This window comes from Rana temporaria, chromosome 5, assembly GCF_905171775.1.
Source record: "Rana temporaria chromosome 5, aRanTem1.1, whole genome shotgun sequence".
NCBI lineage: Eukaryota > Metazoa > Chordata > Amphibia > Anura > Ranidae > Rana > Rana temporaria.
This window is the reverse complement of record NC_053493.1, coordinates 358,980,486-359,002,694: the sequence shown is the minus strand read 5'-3', so window position 1 is coordinate 359,002,694 and position 22,209 is coordinate 358,980,486. Positions and strand designations below refer to the sequence as shown.

At 42.2% G+C, this 22,209-nt stretch overlaps 1 protein-coding gene across 5 annotated transcripts in view; it reads right to left on the bottom strand.

Moving 5' to 3' along the window:
- ESRP1 (epithelial splicing regulatory protein 1) overlaps window positions 1–22,209 on the bottom strand; it is a 92,714-nt gene that overhangs the window by 13,619 nt on the left and 56,886 nt on the right. For 2 of the 5 annotated variants that reach the window (XM_040354681.1, XM_040354683.1), the window contains exons 7-12: window positions 21,132–21,242; window positions 17,607–17,739; window positions 17,479–17,521; window positions 14,563–14,864; window positions 9,793–10,011; window positions 4,946–5,132 (exon numbers count right to left, since the gene is read on the bottom strand). In XM_040354681.1, the coding sequence (XP_040210615.1) occupies window positions 4,946–5,132; window positions 9,793–10,011; window positions 14,563–14,864; window positions 17,479–17,521; window positions 17,607–17,739; window positions 21,132–21,242 (995 nt within the window). Of the gene's footprint in view, window positions 1–4,933; window positions 5,133–9,792; window positions 10,012–14,562; window positions 14,865–17,478; window positions 17,522–17,606; window positions 17,740–21,131; window positions 21,243–22,209 lie in introns of all 5 variants that reach the window. The other 3 variants (XM_040354679.1, XM_040354682.1, XM_040354680.1) reach the window with 2 other exon arrangements.

Below are 22,209 nucleotides of genomic sequence, written 5' to 3'. Positions count from 1 at the left end.
GCTCCCTGTATGTTGACCCTCTGTATGTGGCCAGGCTGTGTAAAAGTCTCCATACTCAGGAGTAGCAGAATGTGTTTTGGTGTGTAATTTGTGGTATGCATATGCTGTGTGTGAGAAATAACCGAATGACAGTTTTGTAAAAAAAAATAAAAAATAAATTGTGGGGAAAAATAATTACAATTCCAAAAAACTCAACAGGCCTCTTAGAAAATGCCTTTGCCAAAAAGGGGTAAATTTGGAGGGCATTTGTACTTTCCTGACTTGTTAGGGTCTCAAGAAATGAGATAGGCGGTCAGTACTTCAGGTTTGATCAATTTGCAAAGATCGGCACCAAAGCTTGTAGACTCCGTACACCGATTTGGGTTATTTTTACCATAGATATTTAGCAGTCCAAAATTTATGAAGAAAAATGACAGAAAAGAAAAATGCATTTTTTATTTTACATAATTTTTAGTCAGCTACTCTACTGCCCCAAAGGTGCTGCTTGCAGGATTTTTCTTTTAGTGTTCTGCCAGCGCAGCGCCCCAGTGTGAAATCACTGGCTTTCACACTGGGGGAACATTGAGAGTCTGTTTACAAATGCCATTTTTAGCGCTAAAATGCCTGAAAACGCCTTCAGTGTGAAAGTGGTCTTAAAGTCCTGCAAGCAGCATTTTTGGTGTGCTTTAGGAGTGGTGTATACACTGCTCCTAAAGTGCCCCTGCCCATTGAAATCAATGGGCAATGCCACCGAAGCGCCCTGCAAAGCGCTGCAGTTCTTTGTGGGTGCCTATTAACCCCTTCATTGGCCAGTAGCAGAGGTTAAAAAAATCCCCGATAATGGCCGAAAAGCACCGCTAAGACAGCAAAGCGCCGCTAAAAATGGCAGCGCTATACTGCCGACGCCCCCCCGCCCCAGTGTAAAAGTACCCCAAGTCATACTGGCTGGACTTAAAGTGAGTACGTTTTCAGCCTGACCAGCATTTTGATCTAGCCAGTTAAAAAAAAAAAAAATTATTGTCCAACCGTGACTTTGACATGATACAGTGTATGGAAAGTTAAAATTGTGGCCAGTTTTATAAATGGCCATGTATAGGTTTTAAAGTCCAACCTTCTTTAATACTACACAGGATTTATATAGCGCCAACAGTTTACGCAGCGCAATATAAAAAAAAGTCAGACAGTAGTGTTACAATACAATAAAAAGACTACAATACAAGGGGGTTAAACGCACCCCCCCTTTTCCCCCCCTCAACTAAATGCTGGTAGATAAAAAAATAAAAAAAAAATAAACAAATGCCTATTTTACTTACCTGGAGCCACAGTCGTGTAAAAATACTTGCAGCAATCAGAACCAGAGGCAGGGGAACTCATGGGGCAGTGAGGGGATCAAGGCCCAAGAAGACAACTAGCAGGAAAAATGCCTGGTTCCCAGGGCAGATAAGTGGCTTGGCCCAGAAGAAACCAACTTTGATTCATTACAATACAGGATGGCTTAATCGTGTTTGTAATCAAGACTGAGCAGCAAGGTAATTTATGCACAATGCACCTATTTTTAACGCTATGCGTTATTTTTTTTATTGGCTTTATAGAAATGGCGATATAAATAAAAAGGTTTGAATTTTTACTACAGTATACTGATATGCAATGCAATGTTGTTCTTGTTTCATTGTTGTGATCCATTGAGCTTTTAGGTGTTTGTCCCCTTATGCCTCTTTAGATTTTGGACAACGTTACAAAATATCAGACTTAAGGCAAGTCCAGCCTAACACTAAAATCCCTGCATCTATAGACACCAATCTAACACTAACTAACCCAGTAAAAAATAAATCAGTATACATACCTTTTTTACAAGCCGATCCCTTCTCCAGCAGCGAAAGCTCTGCAGAGTACACAGCCGACAATGGCTGTGAAATGAATGGGGAGTGATGTCACCCATAGACTTACTATGGGGCTTCCGTTGTCAGACATGTCCTCTGCACTCGCCTTCACAGTGAAGCCACGGCTAACAGCTCAGCATGGGATCGGGTTGGCTTCAGAAAAGGTATGTATACAGATTTATTCTTTACAGGGTTAGATAGGTTAGTGTTGGATCGGTGTCTAAATGCAGGGATTTTAGTGTTGGGGTGGACCTCTTTAAGCTCCGTACACACACTGGATCTATAAAAACTGGTCGACATTAGGCTTGTGTGTATGGAAGCCATTTGGCTAGCTTCTGTTGGACTAGCATGCTGGAAAACAAGCAGCTGACTGCCATTGGCTGAGCACGCTGATCAGAAAACAGAGGGCGCTGATCAGAGTGTTCTGACGGGGGTGGGGATGCCTGTCAGAACATAACAGCGCAGCAGGGAATGTTGGATCGTTCGTACAGTGGCTCCGACTATAACCGATAGCGTTTTTTCATTCAACCTCCTGGGTTGATTAAAAAAAAAAAAAAAAAAAAAAAACACAATGTACCGGGCTAAAATCTAGATCTCCCATGCTTACCCTGTTGCACATCTAATTTCAGAGTTATATTTCCTCACTTGATGCTGGGGAAGTTTATAACCTTCCTAAATTTACAAAGTAAGCTCCCCTGGATTTACCCGTTTGCATGTTCTCTGTGCCTGTATGGGTTTTCTCAGGGTACTCCGGTTTCCTCCTACACTCCAAAGACAAGCCGTTAGGTTAGATGGATCCGGTCTAAATTGTACCTAGTATATGTATGAATGCGAGTTAGAAGCCTTAGATTGTAAGCTCCTTGAGGGCCGGGACTGATGTGAATGTGCAATGTATATGTAAAGTGCTGCGTAAATTCACAGTGCTATACAAGTACCTGAAATAAAAGCAAAAAGATGAATTTGGTTCTAAACGGGCCATAGATGGATTGAATCTCAGCTGGTTTAGCAAGGACTGGCCGAGATTCAATCCATCTATGGGCAGGCTGATTGTACTGACATTGATACATCAATCGACTTTAGAACAAACAATCTGATTTTTTGCACGCGATGACTGCCGGCAGCTATAGACACCAGCAGTGATCATTGTGTTCTGCAGGCAGAGAATGCTCCCCACCAGCAGAATAGCACTGCGGGAGGGATTCCTCCATTAACACTGTGTTGATGAGGGAATAATGCAATTGCATAATCTATGGTCTGCCTAAGTCAGTTTTCCCCCCAACCTGAAGCCATTTTTATTTTAAGGAATTATAACACGTGTGGTAATTTTTTTCAATGAACTTCTGCATTGTTTCCATCATAATGGGCATTAAAATAAGGGTGAATGTTATAACTAGGTGCCTAAAAACCACAACGTGTGATGACAAGCACCTTGTTCACAATGTTGGCGTTTATGCCAAGGTCATGTTCACAATATTATAAATTAATACAAATCTTTAAAATTATAGACCTTTGAAAAATTCTACCCAATGCAGGTAGACAAGAAAACCCCATAATAAAGAATTAATGTATGATGCTCAATTTAAATAAAGGTCATTAGAAGGTGGATTTGCGCATGGTATCTGGTTAAAGCATAGAAATAATTGTATACATCTGTGCAGGGCTGTATATGCTTCTATCGAGATCCATTGAAAGTGCAAGAATCAAGAATGCAGTTTCACATTTTGCTTTGGATAAAAAGCTTCTAGTCTACTAAAAAGTGACTTAAAGGGGAACTAAACCCCAAAAAATCAACAATTGGTACACAGTCAGTAGGTTTTGATTGCCATTTCTTCATTTCGATGACCTTACACTACAACCATTTTAAAAAGGTTATAACCTTTAGTTTTCTGTGTGTCACCTTGCTTGGAAAATTGCATAGCGGGTCTCCAGGACCTGTCAACCACACAGCAGCCATTTCAAAGTCACCTAACATGCAAGTCAAATATAATTTGGATAGAAAGGGGAGTGTTAGAAGCAGTAGCAGCCCATCCATAAAGGGCGCCGTCCCCCCTCCATGCCGGCCTCTAAACCTATATTGCAGGGCGCTGGATGCATCAATTCCCATTGGGGGGGGGGGTTTGAAGCATGTGATTAGAGCCAGAGGCTCCAATGGGCTTCAAAATAGGGTGGGCTCGCAGCACAGAGCACTGCGCTCCGAGCCCAACCCAGTTGTGTGACACTAGCGAATGATTATTGGCTATTGTCACACTAATTCTCCTCCCGGACAATCAGGAAGAACCAATTTCCGATTGGCCAAAAGGAGAAGCTACACTGGCCACTGGGAGGAGAATGGAGACGCAGGGGAACCTAGCCGGCCGTTCATCGCCCGGAGGGAAGCACTGCACTAGTTAGAACCCTGGGCCAAACTGTTTGTCCTGGTGACCACATAGCAAAATATTTTTATTTATTTTTACAGTTGTCCCCAGAACAAGAGAAGGGAAATTCTCCAGTGACTGCATTTGTTTTGATGACAATTGTTCTCAGGAATTCCCCCCACTTCTTGTTTGTCTAAAATAGGAAATTAAGGGAAATCTCAGCAAAACACAAACCACCAAAAAAATCCCCAAAGGGATTTTTGGACTATGAAAACACTTTACGTTTTACCCAGGGCTGCCATGGGGCCCCATAAAGCCAACCTGAGGAAGCCAAATAAGTATCACTATGAAATGGTGGCTGTGGTGGCTGACAGGTGAAAAACAACTCGGAAACAACTCATTCCAGGCATTATGGAAGACACCAAGTAGGCGTTTCAGTGCCAAGTCAAAACCATGACCTGGCATGCAATCTCCACAGTGTAGGATGGCATTTGTTGACTTTTGCTTTAGTTCCCCTTTAAAAGGGCAGTATAGACATCCCATCGGCGCTCCCGAAATTTTATTCACCACCAGAGAATTGCAATCGTTGATTTTTGGTTCACAAAGTAAACACATTAAACGGCCAATGATGACCCAAAAAACCCACAGGAAGGAAAGCAGTTCCAACACCTACCAGCTCAAAGCGCAGAGAAGCGGCAAGACCCTCAAGCCCACACTTACATGGTAACTTACATGGCGGCGGGGACAAGCCATTTCGATTTAAAGTTCCCCCCATTAAGACAAAGTTCATCTCCTCTGCAGAACATTGAAACACCTCCACATATCTGTCCTTCATGGTCTTCTTATGACACTTCTGTGCTGCCAGAAACGCCCGCTCTGCTGACTTCATCTGAATAAAGGAGTCTCCTGATGGTCGGCCCTTTGTGGGGGAGGGGAGAAAAACAACTATCTATTAATAAAATCCAAGATTTAATATGGGCACATAGCTGCAGCTAAAAGCCTTATACGACTTATCAATTCAATAATAAAGTGCATAACCCCCCCCCCCCCCCCAACATTTCATATTTCAGATGTGTATTCATGTAAACATGTACTTGTATTAAAAAAAAAGTACCCTCTTCCCATTGCTTCCTTTGAAGGACAGCAGGGAGACTAGCAGGGTTACAACGCATTTCACACAAGCTAACCACACTAGGCATGCAAGAACACGCATCTCAGTGTGACTAGTTTGCTTCTTTGAGTGCAGCTGCAGTGGTCAAAGTAGAAGGGAGACTTCTGGTCAAGTTTTGATTGTCTGTGGTCCTACTGCAGCGATATACTCTGAATTTCTCACTAGGTGAAACAGTTGTGACTGACAAGGGAAGGAAAAAAAAAAAAAATTCAGATGCCTTCTTTTCAGACAAGTTAAACTTTGTCGTCATTACTGTACAAGTGTAGCACAATCATTGCCGTATGATATATAGGAGGCATACCGTTAAATAGAGGAGCCAATTCCCTTAAAGGTGTACCCAAACTGCAAGATACAGGAGGTAGCCGATTACTTCTTAAGAATAATAAATTGCCTGGCATATATACACACTATATTGTCAAAAGTATTGGGATGCCTGCCTTTACACGCACATGAACATTAATGGCTTCTTAATCCGTAGGGTTCAATAATGAGTTGGCTCACCCTTTGCAGCTATAACAGCGTCAACTCTTCTGGGAAGGCTGTCCAAAAGCTTTAGGAGTGTGTCTATGGGAATGTTTGCCCATTCTTCCAGAATCGCATTTGTGAGGTCAGGCACGGACATTGGATGAGAAGGCTCGGCTCTCAGTCTCTGCGCCAGTTCATCCCAAAAGGTGTGAGGTCAGGACTCTCTGCAGACCAGTCAAGTTCCTCTACCCCAAACTCACTCATGCAGGTCATTATGAACCTTGTTTTGTGCACTGGTACAAACCATTTAAGTTTTGGGGGGGGGGGGATTGTTTTTCAGGGGGTTGGGCTTGGCCCCTTCGTTCCAGTGAAGGGAACTCTTAAGGTGTCAGCGTACCAAGGCATTTTGGACAATTTCACGATCCTTACTTTGGCCCTTTCCTGTTCCAACATGACTGTGCACCAGTTCACAAAGCATGGTCCATAAAAACATGGATGAATAAGTGAGGTGAAGTAACTTGACTGGCCTGACCTCAACCCGATAGAACACCTTTGGGATGAATTAGAGCAGAGATGGCGAATCAGGACTTCCTGTCCAACATCAGTGCCTGGCCTCACAAATGTGCTTCTGAAAGAATGGTCAAACATTCCAATAGATACACTCCTATACCTTGTGGACAGCCTTCCAAAACGAGCTAAAGCTGTTATAGCTGCAAAGGGTGGGCCAACTTAATATTGAACCCTACAGACTAAGACATTAAAGTTCACGTGCATGTAAAGGCAGACGTCCCAATACTTTTGACAATATAGTGTGTCTGGCTTATATATAAAGCAATTTTCATTAACCAAGTTTGTTCAGCAGTGGCTACACATAATGTTCTATAACCAGGCTAGCCTTTTTACTATATTTAAACACTGTAGCTCCCTGGTGCCCAACCTGAGCCTTTTTCCCAGAAACTGAGAATCAGACCATTACCTGCCGTTAGAGGGGATAAACTGCTTTGGAGTAGATTTTGGACATTAGCTCCAATGAGCACCATCACAGACCAGTTCGAGCAGAACACTTGTAGACATTTGAATAAAACAATGAACCAATAATTTTGCCCAGCTGGGTAGAGCAAGCATCCTGATACTCATGTTATTGCCCTAGGCTCGCTGCCATTTTTAGAGCAGTCCTGCCTGAAAACTACGAGATTCCGCAGCAAAGTGAGATGTACTAGAGATAATCTTTGGATTATGTAATCAAGACATCAACTGTTAATGTAGCACATGCTTTCCAAGATGTAGTAACTATACCCGCTATTGGCATTCTACCAGTCAGAAGCCTCTAATTCTAGGGATGGGCTACTCATGTGATCCAATAGGGGAAAGTATTAAAAAAAAAAAAAAAAAAAGTGGTGAGGTTTGGACCAAGAAGAGCATTATTGTGGTTTTTAAGGAAAGGGATTACAAAAACAGGTTTATCCAGTATGCAGTCAAGTGACCTATAGGAAACAAACTATGTTGTAAAACTTTTTTTGTGGAAAAACATTTGAACCCCTGAAATTGTTGTTTCTATCAAAGTGACTTGTGTTGGGGAGAGTAAGCATATTTCTCCAGGTGACCACTGTCACTAGGATAAAGTCAATGAAAACCTACATTTTCCATCAGAGAGGTGAGCAGTGGCGGTGCATCCATAGAGGTTACAGGAGCGCCGCCCCCTCTCTCCTGCACCCGTCAATCTCCAATAGATGGATTCATGCATTGCATGAATCCAACGTTGCCGGCCCCTATTCAGGTGTCCGGTCCCTTGTCGGGTGCTGGGCATCTGAATCTCAGCGGCTGGGGTGTTTTTGGAAGTGCCTGATTAGAGCCGTCTCTAATAGGCTTCCAAATTGGTAAACAGTAGGCGCAACGCTGTATGGGCACAATAAGGCTGTGTTTACGGGCACAGTAAGGCTGCGCTTTTTTTTTTTTTTTCCGTTTGCGCCCCCCCCAAAAGTGTTGAGCACTAGCCGCCACTGGAGGTGAGCATACATATTGCAGTGCAAACACCCCTCACTTTGCAGGGCACTCTCGCTTTCTAGGGCAGCAAGAGAAGAAATCTCCTGAGGGGCCAGCAAAAAAAAAAAAAAAAAGAAAAAAGGGGAGGGGGGATAGCTGTAGTTAGCTATCCTTAGCTGCTAAAGGCAGTCATTTCCCCTACAAGCCCACCATCCCCCCTTCACAACTACTCACTATGTAACATGGACCAAAGTGTTAACTATGGCAGGATATTATAATGATTAAAAGTTCTTCTCATTAAGTAAATAGGAGTTGCCCAGTGAAGGTTCTGGTCTTTGTGACCTTGGATAACTTAATCTCTTCGTCTGTCTGCCATAGTTGTACAGCAGAGGCTGTGTGCCCGTGTTTAGAGCCACAGGGATGTGTACATTGACAGCTCCAGACAATAGCCCTGCATTGTTTTATTGTACTGGGAAAGGTGGCAGAGCAGCCTCCCAGCTTTATTGTCTGAGCTGAAGAATTCCTGCCTACGACAACCTGTATACAGACCATAAAATCTGAAAGCACCTACAAAGTTTGCGAATAGTTATACATTTGTCCCAGTTAACCCAACTTCAGTAAAGGCATATTAACTATTACAGGGAAATTTCTTAAAGCTCACGAGTTGTTTTTAGAATGGCATATGGTAGAATGTTTATTCGGCCTGGCGGAGGCTACCACACCATCCCCTTCTTGGAGCAGTTGTCCACCTTGATCAACCTGAGAGCACTCTCAAAGGCTGACTATTGCGGTACCCCATGTAGTAAGATATTGCCACTTTTCTCAGGAGACACAAGCGTTTATTTCTTTTTACAAATTGGAAGCACAGTTTAGAAAAGGTGACCGATACCATGACTTGAAATGTAAGGGGACCACCAAAAGTGATCCAACATCAGATGTTTGAAACATGAACATTTTTAAAGCATTGCCTTTGAATTCTGATGACTGAAGCAGCAAGGAGATGCCTCTTTGTAGCACAGCCCATGGCACAAGAAACAGAATGGCCCAGCCATTTTAATGTCTATAGGGGCCAGTCTCGGGAATAATTTTCGGACAGGTCAGAAAGTACATCCTGTTGACTATTGTCCCAAAACTTCAACTAAAAGAATCTCTCATATCATTACAGTTATCAAATTCTCCATAGAGGCTTGTTAAGGGCAACTCCGTCCAAAACATTTAGGCATTTTGGGGAAGATTTTGAATCAGTCTCCTCCGTGACCGCTAGCTGAAAAGCAAGGAATGTTCAATAGGGACAGACACAGCAACATAACTCTACAAGGTGGTCCAACCTTTCTCCCTGCCCCCCCATTTGGGCTGCATGCGGTCTGGTGCAGTCCTGGAGCCGCTCCTCACTGTCAGTGAGTGATTCCGATTTCACTGTCGGGAGGAGCAGCTCCCGACACTTGCTGGAGAGTGAATTAGACTATCTGCTCCCTCCAGCCTGCAGGGGGAGATAGACAGCCGGCAGACGTTCATTCCTCTCTCCTCATCACATGACTGGAAAGAGGAAGAAGAGAAGCCGTCTTCAGAACTGTGAGTACACGTGGAAGGGGGAGGCTGCTGATGGGGACACTCAAAATTTAAGTGGGCCAGTCTGGATGAAGTCCAGGGCCAAATTTTTGTCCAAGTCCAGCCCTGCATATGTGTGCCTTTTTAACAAACACCCACAGCACTTGTCAGCCTTTAGTTGATTTCATACAGGCTGCTGGCTGTGGTCGATTGCACACACCTGTGCATACCAACCATAGGAGAAACCCGATTCCTAGCGACATATGGCCCAAATCAACAGTGCAGACTGAACCCCAATAGTGCTCAGCACATGGATTGTAATGACAGTATACAACTGAGTGAAGCTGGATAAACATTGCATGAAGGTACATGTCTTCTACATTTATTAAAGAGGAATTAACAGATAATCTACCTGGTGGTTCAGCACCATATGAACTCCATGTGTCCTGATATCAGCAGAAAATTCACCCAAAAAGTCCAAGATATCCTCTATTGTGGCAGCATAAGGAAGACCTCTCAGCCGTATACAGTCTCTGACATTGATTTGAGGGATAAATGGCTGAGGTAGTACTGGAATGATGGGCGGGGTTGGAAGGGGGAAAAGAGGTGTAGCAGAGTATCTGTTGAGTACCTGCAAAGAAAAAAGTGTATGAGCACATTTTACAAGATGCCTATAGATCTAGATAAACACGTGCATACATATCCACAATGAAATTAAACCAAATTAAATAATTTCCACAGTTAAGAGATATGTGAATACATCAAGACACTCCTGCAAGATGTTTTGACTAATCATCGTTCCCAACCTAGGACATACACTGATCAGCCATAACATTATAACTACTGACAGGTAAAGCAAACAACATGTTCCCATGACAATGGCACCCAAAAGTGGGTGGGATATGTAGCGCTCACCCCCGAAGGAGCCGCTGAATTATCGGGTCTTCTGTCTCACCTCTGTGACACACCACAAACAATGAATCCACAGCACACCAGCACACCTTGTGAAGTTTTATAACAGATTTAATGACTGTGGGATAGAGCAAAAGCCCTTAATGTCTCCCCACTCTAATATAATACAACTAATAACAGGATGAGATAATACGTTTAGATTGAATGCAATGAACAGTATATATATATATATATATATATATATATATATATATATATACACACACACACACACACACACACACACACACACACACACACTTAGCAGTATCGACCCCGCCCTAAACTACTGGCCAGTAGTACTGTCCTAGGCTAGCCAACGTTGGGGCCCTGGCTGTATGGCAGATGTAGGAAATACACTTGTTGCAATGGCCAAAGGCTGCTCACCACTTCCAGTGTCTCTTTGGGAAAGGAGGATGATTGTCTGCGGAAGCGAATGTCCCTCTCTCCTCAGACCGAAGTCTGTGAAATGGATGCAGTCTTTTAAAGCCTCCGGCAGGACATCTCAGATCGTCTAGGGGCCGTCTGGGGAATCTGGCAATAACCTCCGTCAGCTCCACTCACTCAGTTGGGCAGGCTGGGTTACTCCGGTGGCTGGATCGGCCCTGCGACCAGGCCTCAGTTCGATCGCTCAAAACACAGTCTCTCCCTGTTTCAGTAGGCGAACATCAGTCTCTCCAAGCACTACTGCATAGAGCCTGTGTCTCAGTGGCAAACACACAGCTCTGACACAAGCCGTCTTAAATCACCCTGCAATGCCGATCTGTCTTCCCTGGATCACTGTCCCAGACTGACTCCCCCTTCTTCCTTCCTCTCCTACAGCCTCCTGGGAAAAATGCCGTTCTCCCGACCCTTGTTGTAGAAATGTATCGATATATCTGCTCTATACTGCAGTCTCCACAATCTGTGCTCTCTGGCTCCACCTGCTGCTGATATATATATATATCCTCTTAAATGGCTGAAAATCACAACAGGGCTACAGATATATTAGGCAACAAGTGAATATGTTGTCCCTGAAGTTGAGAAAAAAAAAATTGTAATGGCTAGACGACTGGGCCAGAGCAGCTGAAAAACTGCAGCTCTTGAGGGTGTTCCCAGTCTGCAGTGGTCAGGAAGTACCAAAAGTGGTCCAAGGAAGAAAGACCAGCGACAGTCATAGGTTGCCAAGGCTCACTGATGTAGGTGGGGAGCGAAGGTTGGCCCGTGTAGTCCGACCCAACAGAAGAGCTACTCAAATTGCTGAAAGAGTTCATGCTGGTTCCAACAGAAAGGTGTCAGAACACACAGTGCATCGCCATTTCTTGCGCATGGGGTGGTGTAGACGCAGACTGGTCAGGGTATGTCCACTGCCAAAAGCGCCTGCAATGGGCACGTGCGCATCAGAACTGTACCCCGGAGCAAAGAGAAAAAAAAGTGGCCTGGTCTGATGAGTTCAAAAAACGGCTTGAGGAACACAAGAGTTGAGGTTTTGACTTGACCTCCAAATTCTCCAGATCTTAATCCAATCAGGCAACTGTTTCATGTGCTTGAAAAGCCAATCCGATCTATTGGAGGCCCCCCTCCCCCCAACCTCAAAACTTACATGACTTTTAAAAGATCAGATACTGACAGCTTGGTGCCAGATACCACAGCACACCTTCAGACTTCTACTGGAATCCATGCTTCAATGGGTTGGGGTAGGTGGTCATAACATTATGACTGACTGATTGGTGTATGTAGAGCATGAACAGACTGGGCTTACTTGGAAATGGTCACATCTCTACCGCCAGAGGAAGGAGTATAAAATATTAACACTCAAATTATTTTTAATCTTAATTTTTGTACAGAATATTTCTTGGTAAGACAGCAAGTCTATTTTAGAACTAGCGTGCATCCCCTAGTTGTGTTTACACAGTGCTGGAATTCACGTGGTCGAAGGCAAGGGAAAAAATAAATCCTGCATTACATCAACATTGTTAAACATTAATAGAGTAATTATGCGGGCAGACATGAAGGTGGGAAAAAAAACACGAAACTATTCTAATTTTATGCTCTTTTGTCAAGGTCTCATTTGAATGATAACATTATAGTATATAGGAAAATTTAATGCATTAAAAGCACAAATATCATACAGAAGAAAAAAAAAAAAAGAAGAAGTAGTTAAAAATCAGTCTCTATTTGTACAAAATTGCTTTAAAAGGGGTTGTAAAGGAAAAAATGTTTTTCCCTAAATAGCTTCCTTTACCTTAATGCAGTCCTCTTTCACTTACCTCATCCTTCGATTTTGCTTTTTTAATGTCCTTATTTCTTCTGAGAAATCCTCACTTCCTGTTCTTCTGTCTGTAACTCCACACAGTAATGCAAGGCTTTCTTCCTGGTGTGGAGAAAGCCTCTTGAGGGGGGAGGGGGCGAGCAAGCAAGTCAGGACACCCTCTACTTTGCAGATATAGAAAGGAGCTGTGTGTTAGTGGGAGTCCTGACACTCCTGCTCGCCTCAAGAGGCTTTCTCCACACCAGGGAGAAAGCCTCACATTACGGTGTGTAGTTACAGACAGAAGAACAGGAAGTGAGGATTTCTCAGAAGAAATAAGGACATTAAAAGCAAAATCGAAGGATGAGGTAAGTGAAGGAGGACTACACTAAGGTAAAGGAAGCCATTTAGGGAAAAAAATATATTTTTTTCCTTTACAACCCCTTTGAGTAAACCCTAGGTAACAAAATAAAAAAAGTCTACGTTGTACTACATGCAATCATGTTTTAGGTTAATTTTAGACACAAGCTAATGCAGTGTTTGTTTACTGGGCAAAACTGTAGCATTTTGTAACCGATTATGTTATGTTCTGACAAGTGTGATATTTAGGTCTCATGCACGCTGGCCGTTGAATGTTTTTACAGCAGCCGTTTTTGGCTGCAGATGTTTATTTTTTTACAGTCATTAAATTCTCTATCATGTTACCCTATGTGTCCATGCACAAATAGGCCGTTATCAGCAGTTTTGGGCAGTGGCGTTTTTGAGCAGTAAAAAATAAATAAATAAAAACTAGTTAGTTTCTGTGAGACTTTTTTCAGCTGTAAAAACGCTCCAACGCTGACAAACGTCGATAAACGCTCAAAAAAAGTTCACTCACCAGTCCACTGGAGAAAAAAAAAAATGGCTAAAAACGCCATTGGAAAAAATAAAAAAAAGTTGAAACTCACTGCAAAGCTACTGGTGTTTTTAGAACGTTATTTTAACATCCAGTGTGAAGAAGGCCTTAAACTGACTGGTTGCCGACCTCAGGGGTGCGCAACAACACATACATGTTAGAGTGCTCTAATGAAGGCAGCCAACAGATTTTGTAATGCACAGGACTTTAACAAACCTTCCCCCTTTTTTCAGCATATCAAAACACAGACTATGGGGTTGATTTACTAAAGGGAAATCCACTCTGCACTGAAAGTGCACTTGGAAGGGCAGTCGCTGTAGATATGAGGGGAAGCTCTGAAATTAGGGGAAGCTCTGCTGATTTTATCATTGAAATCATGAGCAAGCAAACATTTTGTTTTTTATTTTCCTTGCATGTCCTCCTCAGATCTACAGCGACTGCACTTGCCTTTCGTAAATAACCCCCTCAGTGTAATTTTTTGCAGGCTCGTTTTTATTATCCTCGAGTATATTTTGTTACAATAAACTCCAAGTGCTTTTGACATACTACACCATATAGTGGTATCTGTTCTTACACTTTTAATCTGAGGAGAAATGTTTTGAATCCATGTTGGTGCAGACCGCGGTGGAAATGATCTAGAGCAGATTGGCCGTTTATGACCACCTATAATTTAGTGGTCCATTCCGGAGGGCAAGAGGCCTGGCTTATTGTGGTGTTGGTGGAGGATTTTTGCTTACCTGCAAGACAATTGTCATTCACATTCTAGGTGCTTCCCGAGAATGATGTGCTTTCTACTTTAATTTTACTGGATATTCATACGCCACATTTTCTTTTTATATTTATTACATTGCTGCCCACCTGTTTTTACCCAAGCGCAGTAATTTTCCCATCTTTATATGTGCATTAAGATGCCATTCTCAATGAATGACACTGCAATGCACCAGGGTTTGAGTTGGTGGGCATTGTGTTACCAAGTGTATTACCGCTATGCAAAAGTAAAACCTGGCCTCAAACAATTTATCCCTGTCTAACAAATATAACTTAGAAATTTGTATCATCTTAGCCCATAAACACAAAAAAAAAAAAATTGTAAAATCTTCACATACCTGCTGCACCTCTGCTGCTGTGCTCCTAAACAGCTCAATGTATCGCTTGCCCAGCAATTCCTTGTGCTTCTTCAGTGCGTTCTGTGCGTATTCCTCGCAGGCAAAAAGCACAAAAGCATCTCCCGTCGGCCGGCCGTCAGGGTAGGTAACGAACAATATTCCTTCCTTGCCTCCAGTCACAGGGCAGTGCTGCCCAAAGAACGTTAGCACTTCTTCGGGAGTGGCAATAAAGGGCAAACCCCGCATGCGTACAATCACTTGGTTCTCCTTGGACAAAAACTGAGCTACTTCATTAGATGTACCTATTAAAATAATAAATACAAATTAAACATAAAACCAGCTGAAGGTTTTGGCTGAACTCTTCTATATTTATACAAACTACATGCATAAGCTAGATCAATGATACCCATCTAGAGGTTTAGGACCAACATTTAGGTGTTGGCTCACTGGAGCCGGTTTGAAACACTGGCCGGGGATGGAAATTCTTCTAAAACAAATATCCAGTCTTCCTTTCAGAATCTTCCTGATTTTTTCAGTAACCCAGCATTAAAGCGATTATAACAAAATATGTTTAAAGGTGCCCATAAGCCTGGATGAAATAGTGCTGCTCGTCCTGTTAAACACTACAATTACAATAAAGTTACTCCCAAGGGCTTTTATGCAGCAAAAGAAAAATAGAACTAGAAAAACATATTTAATATAATAATTTTATTGGTACAAACCTTAAAAATTCTAATCCACATATGGTTTAAAATTTGAGCTCTGATATACCCCAATTACTAAAAATTATATCCTATAAACAAAAAGCCAGGTAACAAATTTTTATAGGAATTTCTAGATTAGTACACCTGCCCAACCCCAAACACGTTTCGATGCAATAGTCAGAATCTTCCTCAGGGGAATGAGGACATCTGGATGGAAAACATATTAGAAGGTTTGCATAATCACATTGTATTGTGTTCATCATTAAATCATCACTAGGTATCATACCTTAGAGATGAAGGGGTTTTGAACATCAACCACAGGAGTTCCTTTACAGTTGACAGCCAGGAAACCATTCTGAATTGTTAATCTTCATATTGCTCTGGTTGATGTTCAAAAAACCTTCACTTTTAAGGTATGGCTGATACCTAGTAATGATTTTTCTTTTGCTGCATAAAATGGGAGAAACTTTATTGCAATTATAACAAATAACGTATGTTATACTTGCCTACTCTGTGCAATGGATTCTCAGGTTCCCTAGCAGCGCTCCTGGCTCCTTCCCCCCTCCCCCTACAGGTGGGGGCTTACTCCCAGGGGCGGACTGACCATTGAGTCACTCGGGCACTGCCCGAGGGCCCCATGCCACTAGGGGGCCCCCCCCATCAGGGTTGCCAGGCTCAGTAAAACCAGGGACAGTATGTAAAAATCATTTTTTTTACATCTGTCCCTGATATGTCCGAAACTGACATGCTTTTGATGTGAAAATCCAGATATTTTAGCTGCCCCGCCTCTGCACTGCCTCCTGGCATGGTGGCCATCTGTAAGCCCGGGGGCCCCATAATCTTCTATTGCCCCATGAGTTGTCAGTCGCCCCTGCTTACTCCCAAGCCGGATTTGCATGTCCATTGACACACAAGAGCAAAGCTTGACTCTGTCCTCCCCCGCTGCATCCTGACTGCCCGTAATGGACCATGGTTCACACTGCTGTTTGAGCCAATGAGGTGGGAGATCCTCTGCTCTCGTGCACATCATTGGATCGAGATGTGGCTCAGTCAAGTATTTGGGGGCTGGAGAAGGAGGGAGGTGCTGGAATTTTCTGCATGATAGACCAGTCACCATTGCCTGCTGTTCCTATGCAGTGACTGGTCTTGTATCTGCCTTCCTTTCGTTTTCTGCAGGCAGCCTTGTAGCAAATGGAGCTGCTCTAGTCTCTCCCACAGCTCTTCTCAGATTAGGTGTAGTCCAAGTGAGGAGGACATGGCTACTTTTACAAGTCAAATCGATAGCTGGGTTTGCAAAGGCATTTGCTGCCTTATGCATAATGCCACTACCCACAAGTTGTAAAGCTGCGCATGTGTATACACACACACACACCACAATTTGAAGCGTAGACTGTTCTTTCAAACTACCAAAATGATGTAATGAGAAGACCTACCAAAAACCAATAGTCAATTAAAGTGGAAGTTAAACCTCCTATCGTTTTCAGCCAAGGAAGCTGCCATCTTGGCCTCTGATCTCCTATGCCATGATGCTGCACATGTGATCAGTTATCACACCAACCATTGGAGAGTTTGACAGTTTGAAAGCACATACAATGGGACAGTTTAATCGATGGGTTTACTTCCGCTTTAAGCCATTTACCCTGCGACACAGTTGCTGGTTGATGACGCAAGGGGATTTTACAGTCACACAGTAAACCATAAAATATGAAAAACTGTAAAAAGAATATGTAGGCTGCCAACACCGACTTGTTTTTGCTAATCCGAATTGCCTGGCTGTCCAGCTCAGTTACTCCAGTACTGAGCCACCGACTCAAAACAAGTATGCCAAAAATCACACTAAACAGCCCCTGTTGTACAAGTTTCATGGTAAGGTAGGGAATCACTCATCTACATGGATCTAATCAAGTATGTAGCAACTTAAAGAATAGATGTTTGATTATTTTTTTAATAGGCATAAGAAAGATGTTACCATGAAATTATTGCATAGCCGGTCTTTACATAAAAAAGTTGCAGCATTGTAGATTAAGGCAAAACATAACTTATTTGCAATAATCAGTTGGCAGGAGAAAACTGATATTACAGCCCAGTTTCCAGAACCAAAATTGTGTTATTGTGACCACGCTCCCAACACGCCAGTCCCACCAGTGCTTTATATGCAAGGCACATTGCAGCCAATTAAGTGGTATAGTTTATAGCATCTTGTAACAATTACCTCCAGCTATTTTTAGAAAGTCTTCTCCTGTGGCTTTATACACCTAGAAGAGGGGAAAAAATAAATGCTATGTTATTTCATTTCCTAAAGCAGTGACCAGATATGCATCAAATCACAGCAGAACATACCTCAATGTATCGGTTTCCCATGTGATGCTTGTGTCTCTGGAGAGCCAGATCTCTGTGTTCTTCGCTCACAAATCTGACTAAAGCCTCTCCATTCCGCCTCCCTTGTGCATTGAGACAAAGGGCCGCTCCACCCCTACACGTATAACATACAGACAGCAGTCAGAACACTTAAGATTTTAGCACTTCTGTGAAATCATTTTTCTAGGAGTCCATTGGAGGAGAACAAGAAAATTCGAAACTCTTCGCAGTATAACCCAACTACAGAAGAATAGGACACTAGCAAAAAATGTAATAAAAAATTGTGGGCCAGCTAAGCAGAACTCCCCACTCCTAGCATGCTTTAGGTTTTTGTGTCATACCAAGAGCAAAAATCAGACAAAAAGCTTCCTCTAAGGACTTGACAGATTTGTTGGCAAGTCCATAAGGGAACCCAGGAATTCACAACAAAAATCAGGATGTTTGTTTAAAAAGGTCAATTTGAGGGGTAGGCAACAGCAACAATGCACAAGCCCATAAAAAAATGTAAAAGGAAAAAAAAATAAAAAAATAGAACAGGCCTGAACATCTACCTAGTAAAACTTTCAGATTCAGAAAACAGATTCTTGAAAATCTGGGAAATGGTAGCTTGTTTTGTGAAAAAGCCCAAGAAGCACTTGAGTGCACCGCAACAGGAAAGGGTAGAACCCGATTAAGACATAAGCTTGGATGATTTGTCTGAGCAACCAAGAAATTGTGTAACCAGAAGCAGGTTCTTCTTTATAGGGGCCATTAGGGATAACAGAGCCAGCCTTTTAAATTAACACAGTGGCTGCAAAGTAAACTAATCACTGTCCACACTATATTAATACAATTGAGGGATATCCATTTATGGACTGTAGATGGACTGTAGATGGACTCCTGTTGAGACGAAAAGCCATAACTAACATAGAAAAAAGACAAATTTCTGGGCCTCAACACCACCTCACTGGCTGCCAGCTCAGACACTCGCCTCACAGAGGCAATGAGCAATAGAACCTGGTAAGTAAAAATCAGAAAAATTATGGTTTCCTGGAACATCCTGAGAAATAAAAATCAGATCCCACAGATGAGACTACAACAGAGCACTAAAAAAAAAGCCTTAAGGAATGGGAAATCAGCAGTCAAAGTTTGCAATAGCTTAAATCTGACACTTGATGGGGCCAAGAGCAAAAAGACCAGGATTCACCTCATGGCGACATTTTTGGGATGAAATTCACTTTTCTCACACCAGGTGAAGTACACCTCCTGTGTGCAGTTGGAAGGCTTTTGGGAAGTAGCTTGCTTAGCTTTTAGCATTATATTTTACCTCTAGATAACTCTGTCCCTCAATAACTACAATTCAATAGCCACAACCAGCTTTTAAGGTGCACCCAGTGGTCCTAGTAAACCAATAGCCCTCGGTGCTCGGCCTACTCACTGAGTAAGCCTTCAGAGACCAGGTCACACCTGGGGACTATGCCATAGCTCTGGACCTGCAGAGCGCTGTACAGTCAACAACCAGTACATTGAATTTTGGAAAGCGCCACAAGAGCCCAGTTCCTGAAGGTCACATTCCAGACTAGCTATGTAAATCTACAACACACCAAAATCAGGCTGAGGAAAGCCTGATCTGGATAGCTGCATTTGTAGACAAGTTCCACGTCAATATAGCAAGAATCTTTAAAAAATAAATAGAGACCACAAAAAGACTTCTTGGCAGAACAGAAAAGCATCAATCCTCTTCGGACTAAAAAAAAAACAAAAAAAACTGGTAGGCATGCTTTGATTAGGAGGGATTATACTGGGTTGGCCCACAATTTGTTTGACGGTGTCCAATCCCCTCGTAGGCAGTGATATAACCAAGCAGTTTCTGAATTTTTAAAGTCCTTCAATGGATGAGAAAGAAATATCAATGTTGGGAAACCTGTGGCTCTCCTGCAGCTGATGGTACAGTGTAAGGCCTGAATCTAGGCAAAGGGGCGTCTAGGCATGTAAAAGGTCAGGATTTCAGAAGAAAACGTGCTGCTGTTTGCTTCATATTTTCAACATGCATCCATAAAAGAAGTAGAAAAAAAATGTATATATGCAGGTTACACTTATACGGGGGATTCGTAACTTTGCAACCAAAAGTGTGGCAATTGGAAAGGCACATTACTACACATTTAGATGTTGGTACAATGCAGTTCATGTCTAGTGAATTGCTAACTACTGTTTCTAATAAAAAAAAGTGTGTGCAAATATTTCTTAATATGTGATCAATCTTAATAAAACTGGCATTTCCAATGTACAGACGTGCTAGTTTCCATTTTGAGGTTAGTCTTTACGATGAGTGATTGTAACAGGCTACAGCTTGTGTTACCATTGGGATGTGTTGGTCCCTGCTTGGTCACCCTTAATGTCACAACTGCCAGAAAACAACAGGTTGTTTTGAGCCTCATGAATGAAAAGCGTTCAAAATAAAATATATTTTTGCACCCATACCAGCAAATATTTGGTCTATTCAATAAGGTGTGCATGGAATAATGAATGTGCAGTTAACTGTAGTCATAATAGCCAATTTCTGATTGGTTCTTACTCTTAAATAATCGCTGCCATCCGCACTTCCTTATTGAGTAAGCCTGTGTCTGTTCTTTTCTAAGCTGCATCTGAAAAAGGATATCTGGAAGCCAATTGGTTGCTACTGCAAACAAGAATATTTTCCTTTAAAACAATGACCCTTATATGAAGAGTGCTACAGAAAAATTATTTGCTGCAGCAACCATTTTAACTTCAACCACACTCCATTAAAATGTTTGGAAAGGAAGGAAATTTGTTTCCAATGGGTAACAAGAACTTCCTTAATTTGATTAGGTCTCTGTATTTAAAATGCGAAAACAGATCCTCTTATGATGCATAAGGAAAGAAGTGATTTAGATGGTTGCTATGGGCAAAGAAAACGGTTTTGTTAAGACAGTTTAGACCATTAAGGTCCACTTTTCACAGGAGGCCCAACATTGAGTTACACCCTTACCCATCCAAAGCAGTGCAAAACCTAGAGGCACGGACCTCTTGGAAAATTATAAGAATGTGCAAAACCCAGTTTAATTTAAAGACAACCTTATCCCACGGTCATTAAAAGAAACAGACATCCAAACAGCAAAATAAAAACATGTTCACTGCAACCATAAAGCTTTGACATGCAGAGATAAAATCATGGCAGTTCAGACTACCGTGAAATCCAAAAGAAAATTTACGCCAGAAGGGAAAAGGTGACAGAATTGAAAATGTTCTTGATACAGCAACCCAGCTCAGGGGGGAAACACACACTGCTACAATACAGGGTCTTGTTCAACCAAAGAACCATAACCCTGCCCTGACACCTGTACTAATCTTACCTGAGTTACCGCAGGGTGTATACAATCACCCCCTAAGATATGGCAATTTCCCAACTGGGAAAAACAGAAAAAACAAAATAACAAATGTAAATAAAGCCAGAAGTGAGGATATAATGTATGGGAAGAGGATCGTTTAGGAGGGCGGTGCACTCACTTTGCTATGTTTAAACCCTTGAAGAATCGTGCAATGTCTTGATCAGATGACTGCCACGGCAGACCTCGGGCTCGGATAATGGCGTTATCATCAATTGTCTCCAGTTTGCTGCTGTAGGACCAAAGGACATAATTGAAATCTGCTTTACTGAATACATTCGATATTGTAAAATAACCAGTTTTAAAATACGTATTAATGAACCACTTTTTGAACCCGTTTGTCTAAAGTATGAGTAACCAAAAGATGTTCACACTTTGCCTGTTGCTTCAGGGGATTTGTAGACAGGCGGCCAACCAAATCACCTGGGCATTCAATGAGAATCTTTAGACAACTGCAGACAAGCTCTCATACTTGGCTCACATTTTGGTGATATCGGTGAAATTAGCCGATTTGTGAGGTAAAGGTGGCCTTGTAAGCACAACCCAGCTTAATAAAAAAAAAAAACAAAGTTGGGTGAATAGCTATTGGCTAAACAGCAACTGCATCCTATTAAATGCAATCACGGTTTTGCAATATCAGCAGCCACCTGGAGATTCCAAAATTAAGACACCTCCATCCAAGATGTTAGTGGTGGTAGAGGAAATCATTTTTATTGTTTTCCCCATGGGCTGAACAGCTGAAATTGAAGCCACATAAATGAGGCCTTAAAATATCCAACTAGTCCTTACACAACAAACACATTGTTCTGTGGATATCCTCATCAAATCACAAGGGAGATGTACTTTGCAGACTTGTACTGTGCTATGCAAATTGGATGTGGGGAAACCCAAATCCAATTTGCAATAGTGTGAACTCAGCCTAAAACCAACGATAATTTGGGGAATCTGATCCAGGCAGATACTTCATAGAACCTGTGCTGAGAGAATATGAAGTAGGAGGACATCCATAAGTACTGAAATCATAAGTACTGAAATCATAAGTACTGAAATCATAAGTACTGAAATCATAAGTACTGAAATCATAAGTACTGAAATCAAGTAAGAAAACTGGAGTAAGGTCAGAATTCTAGAACTGCACGCTTGTTTCACATATGTTACAAAGTGTTAAGTCACTGGGCAGGCAACCAGCATTTTCAGAA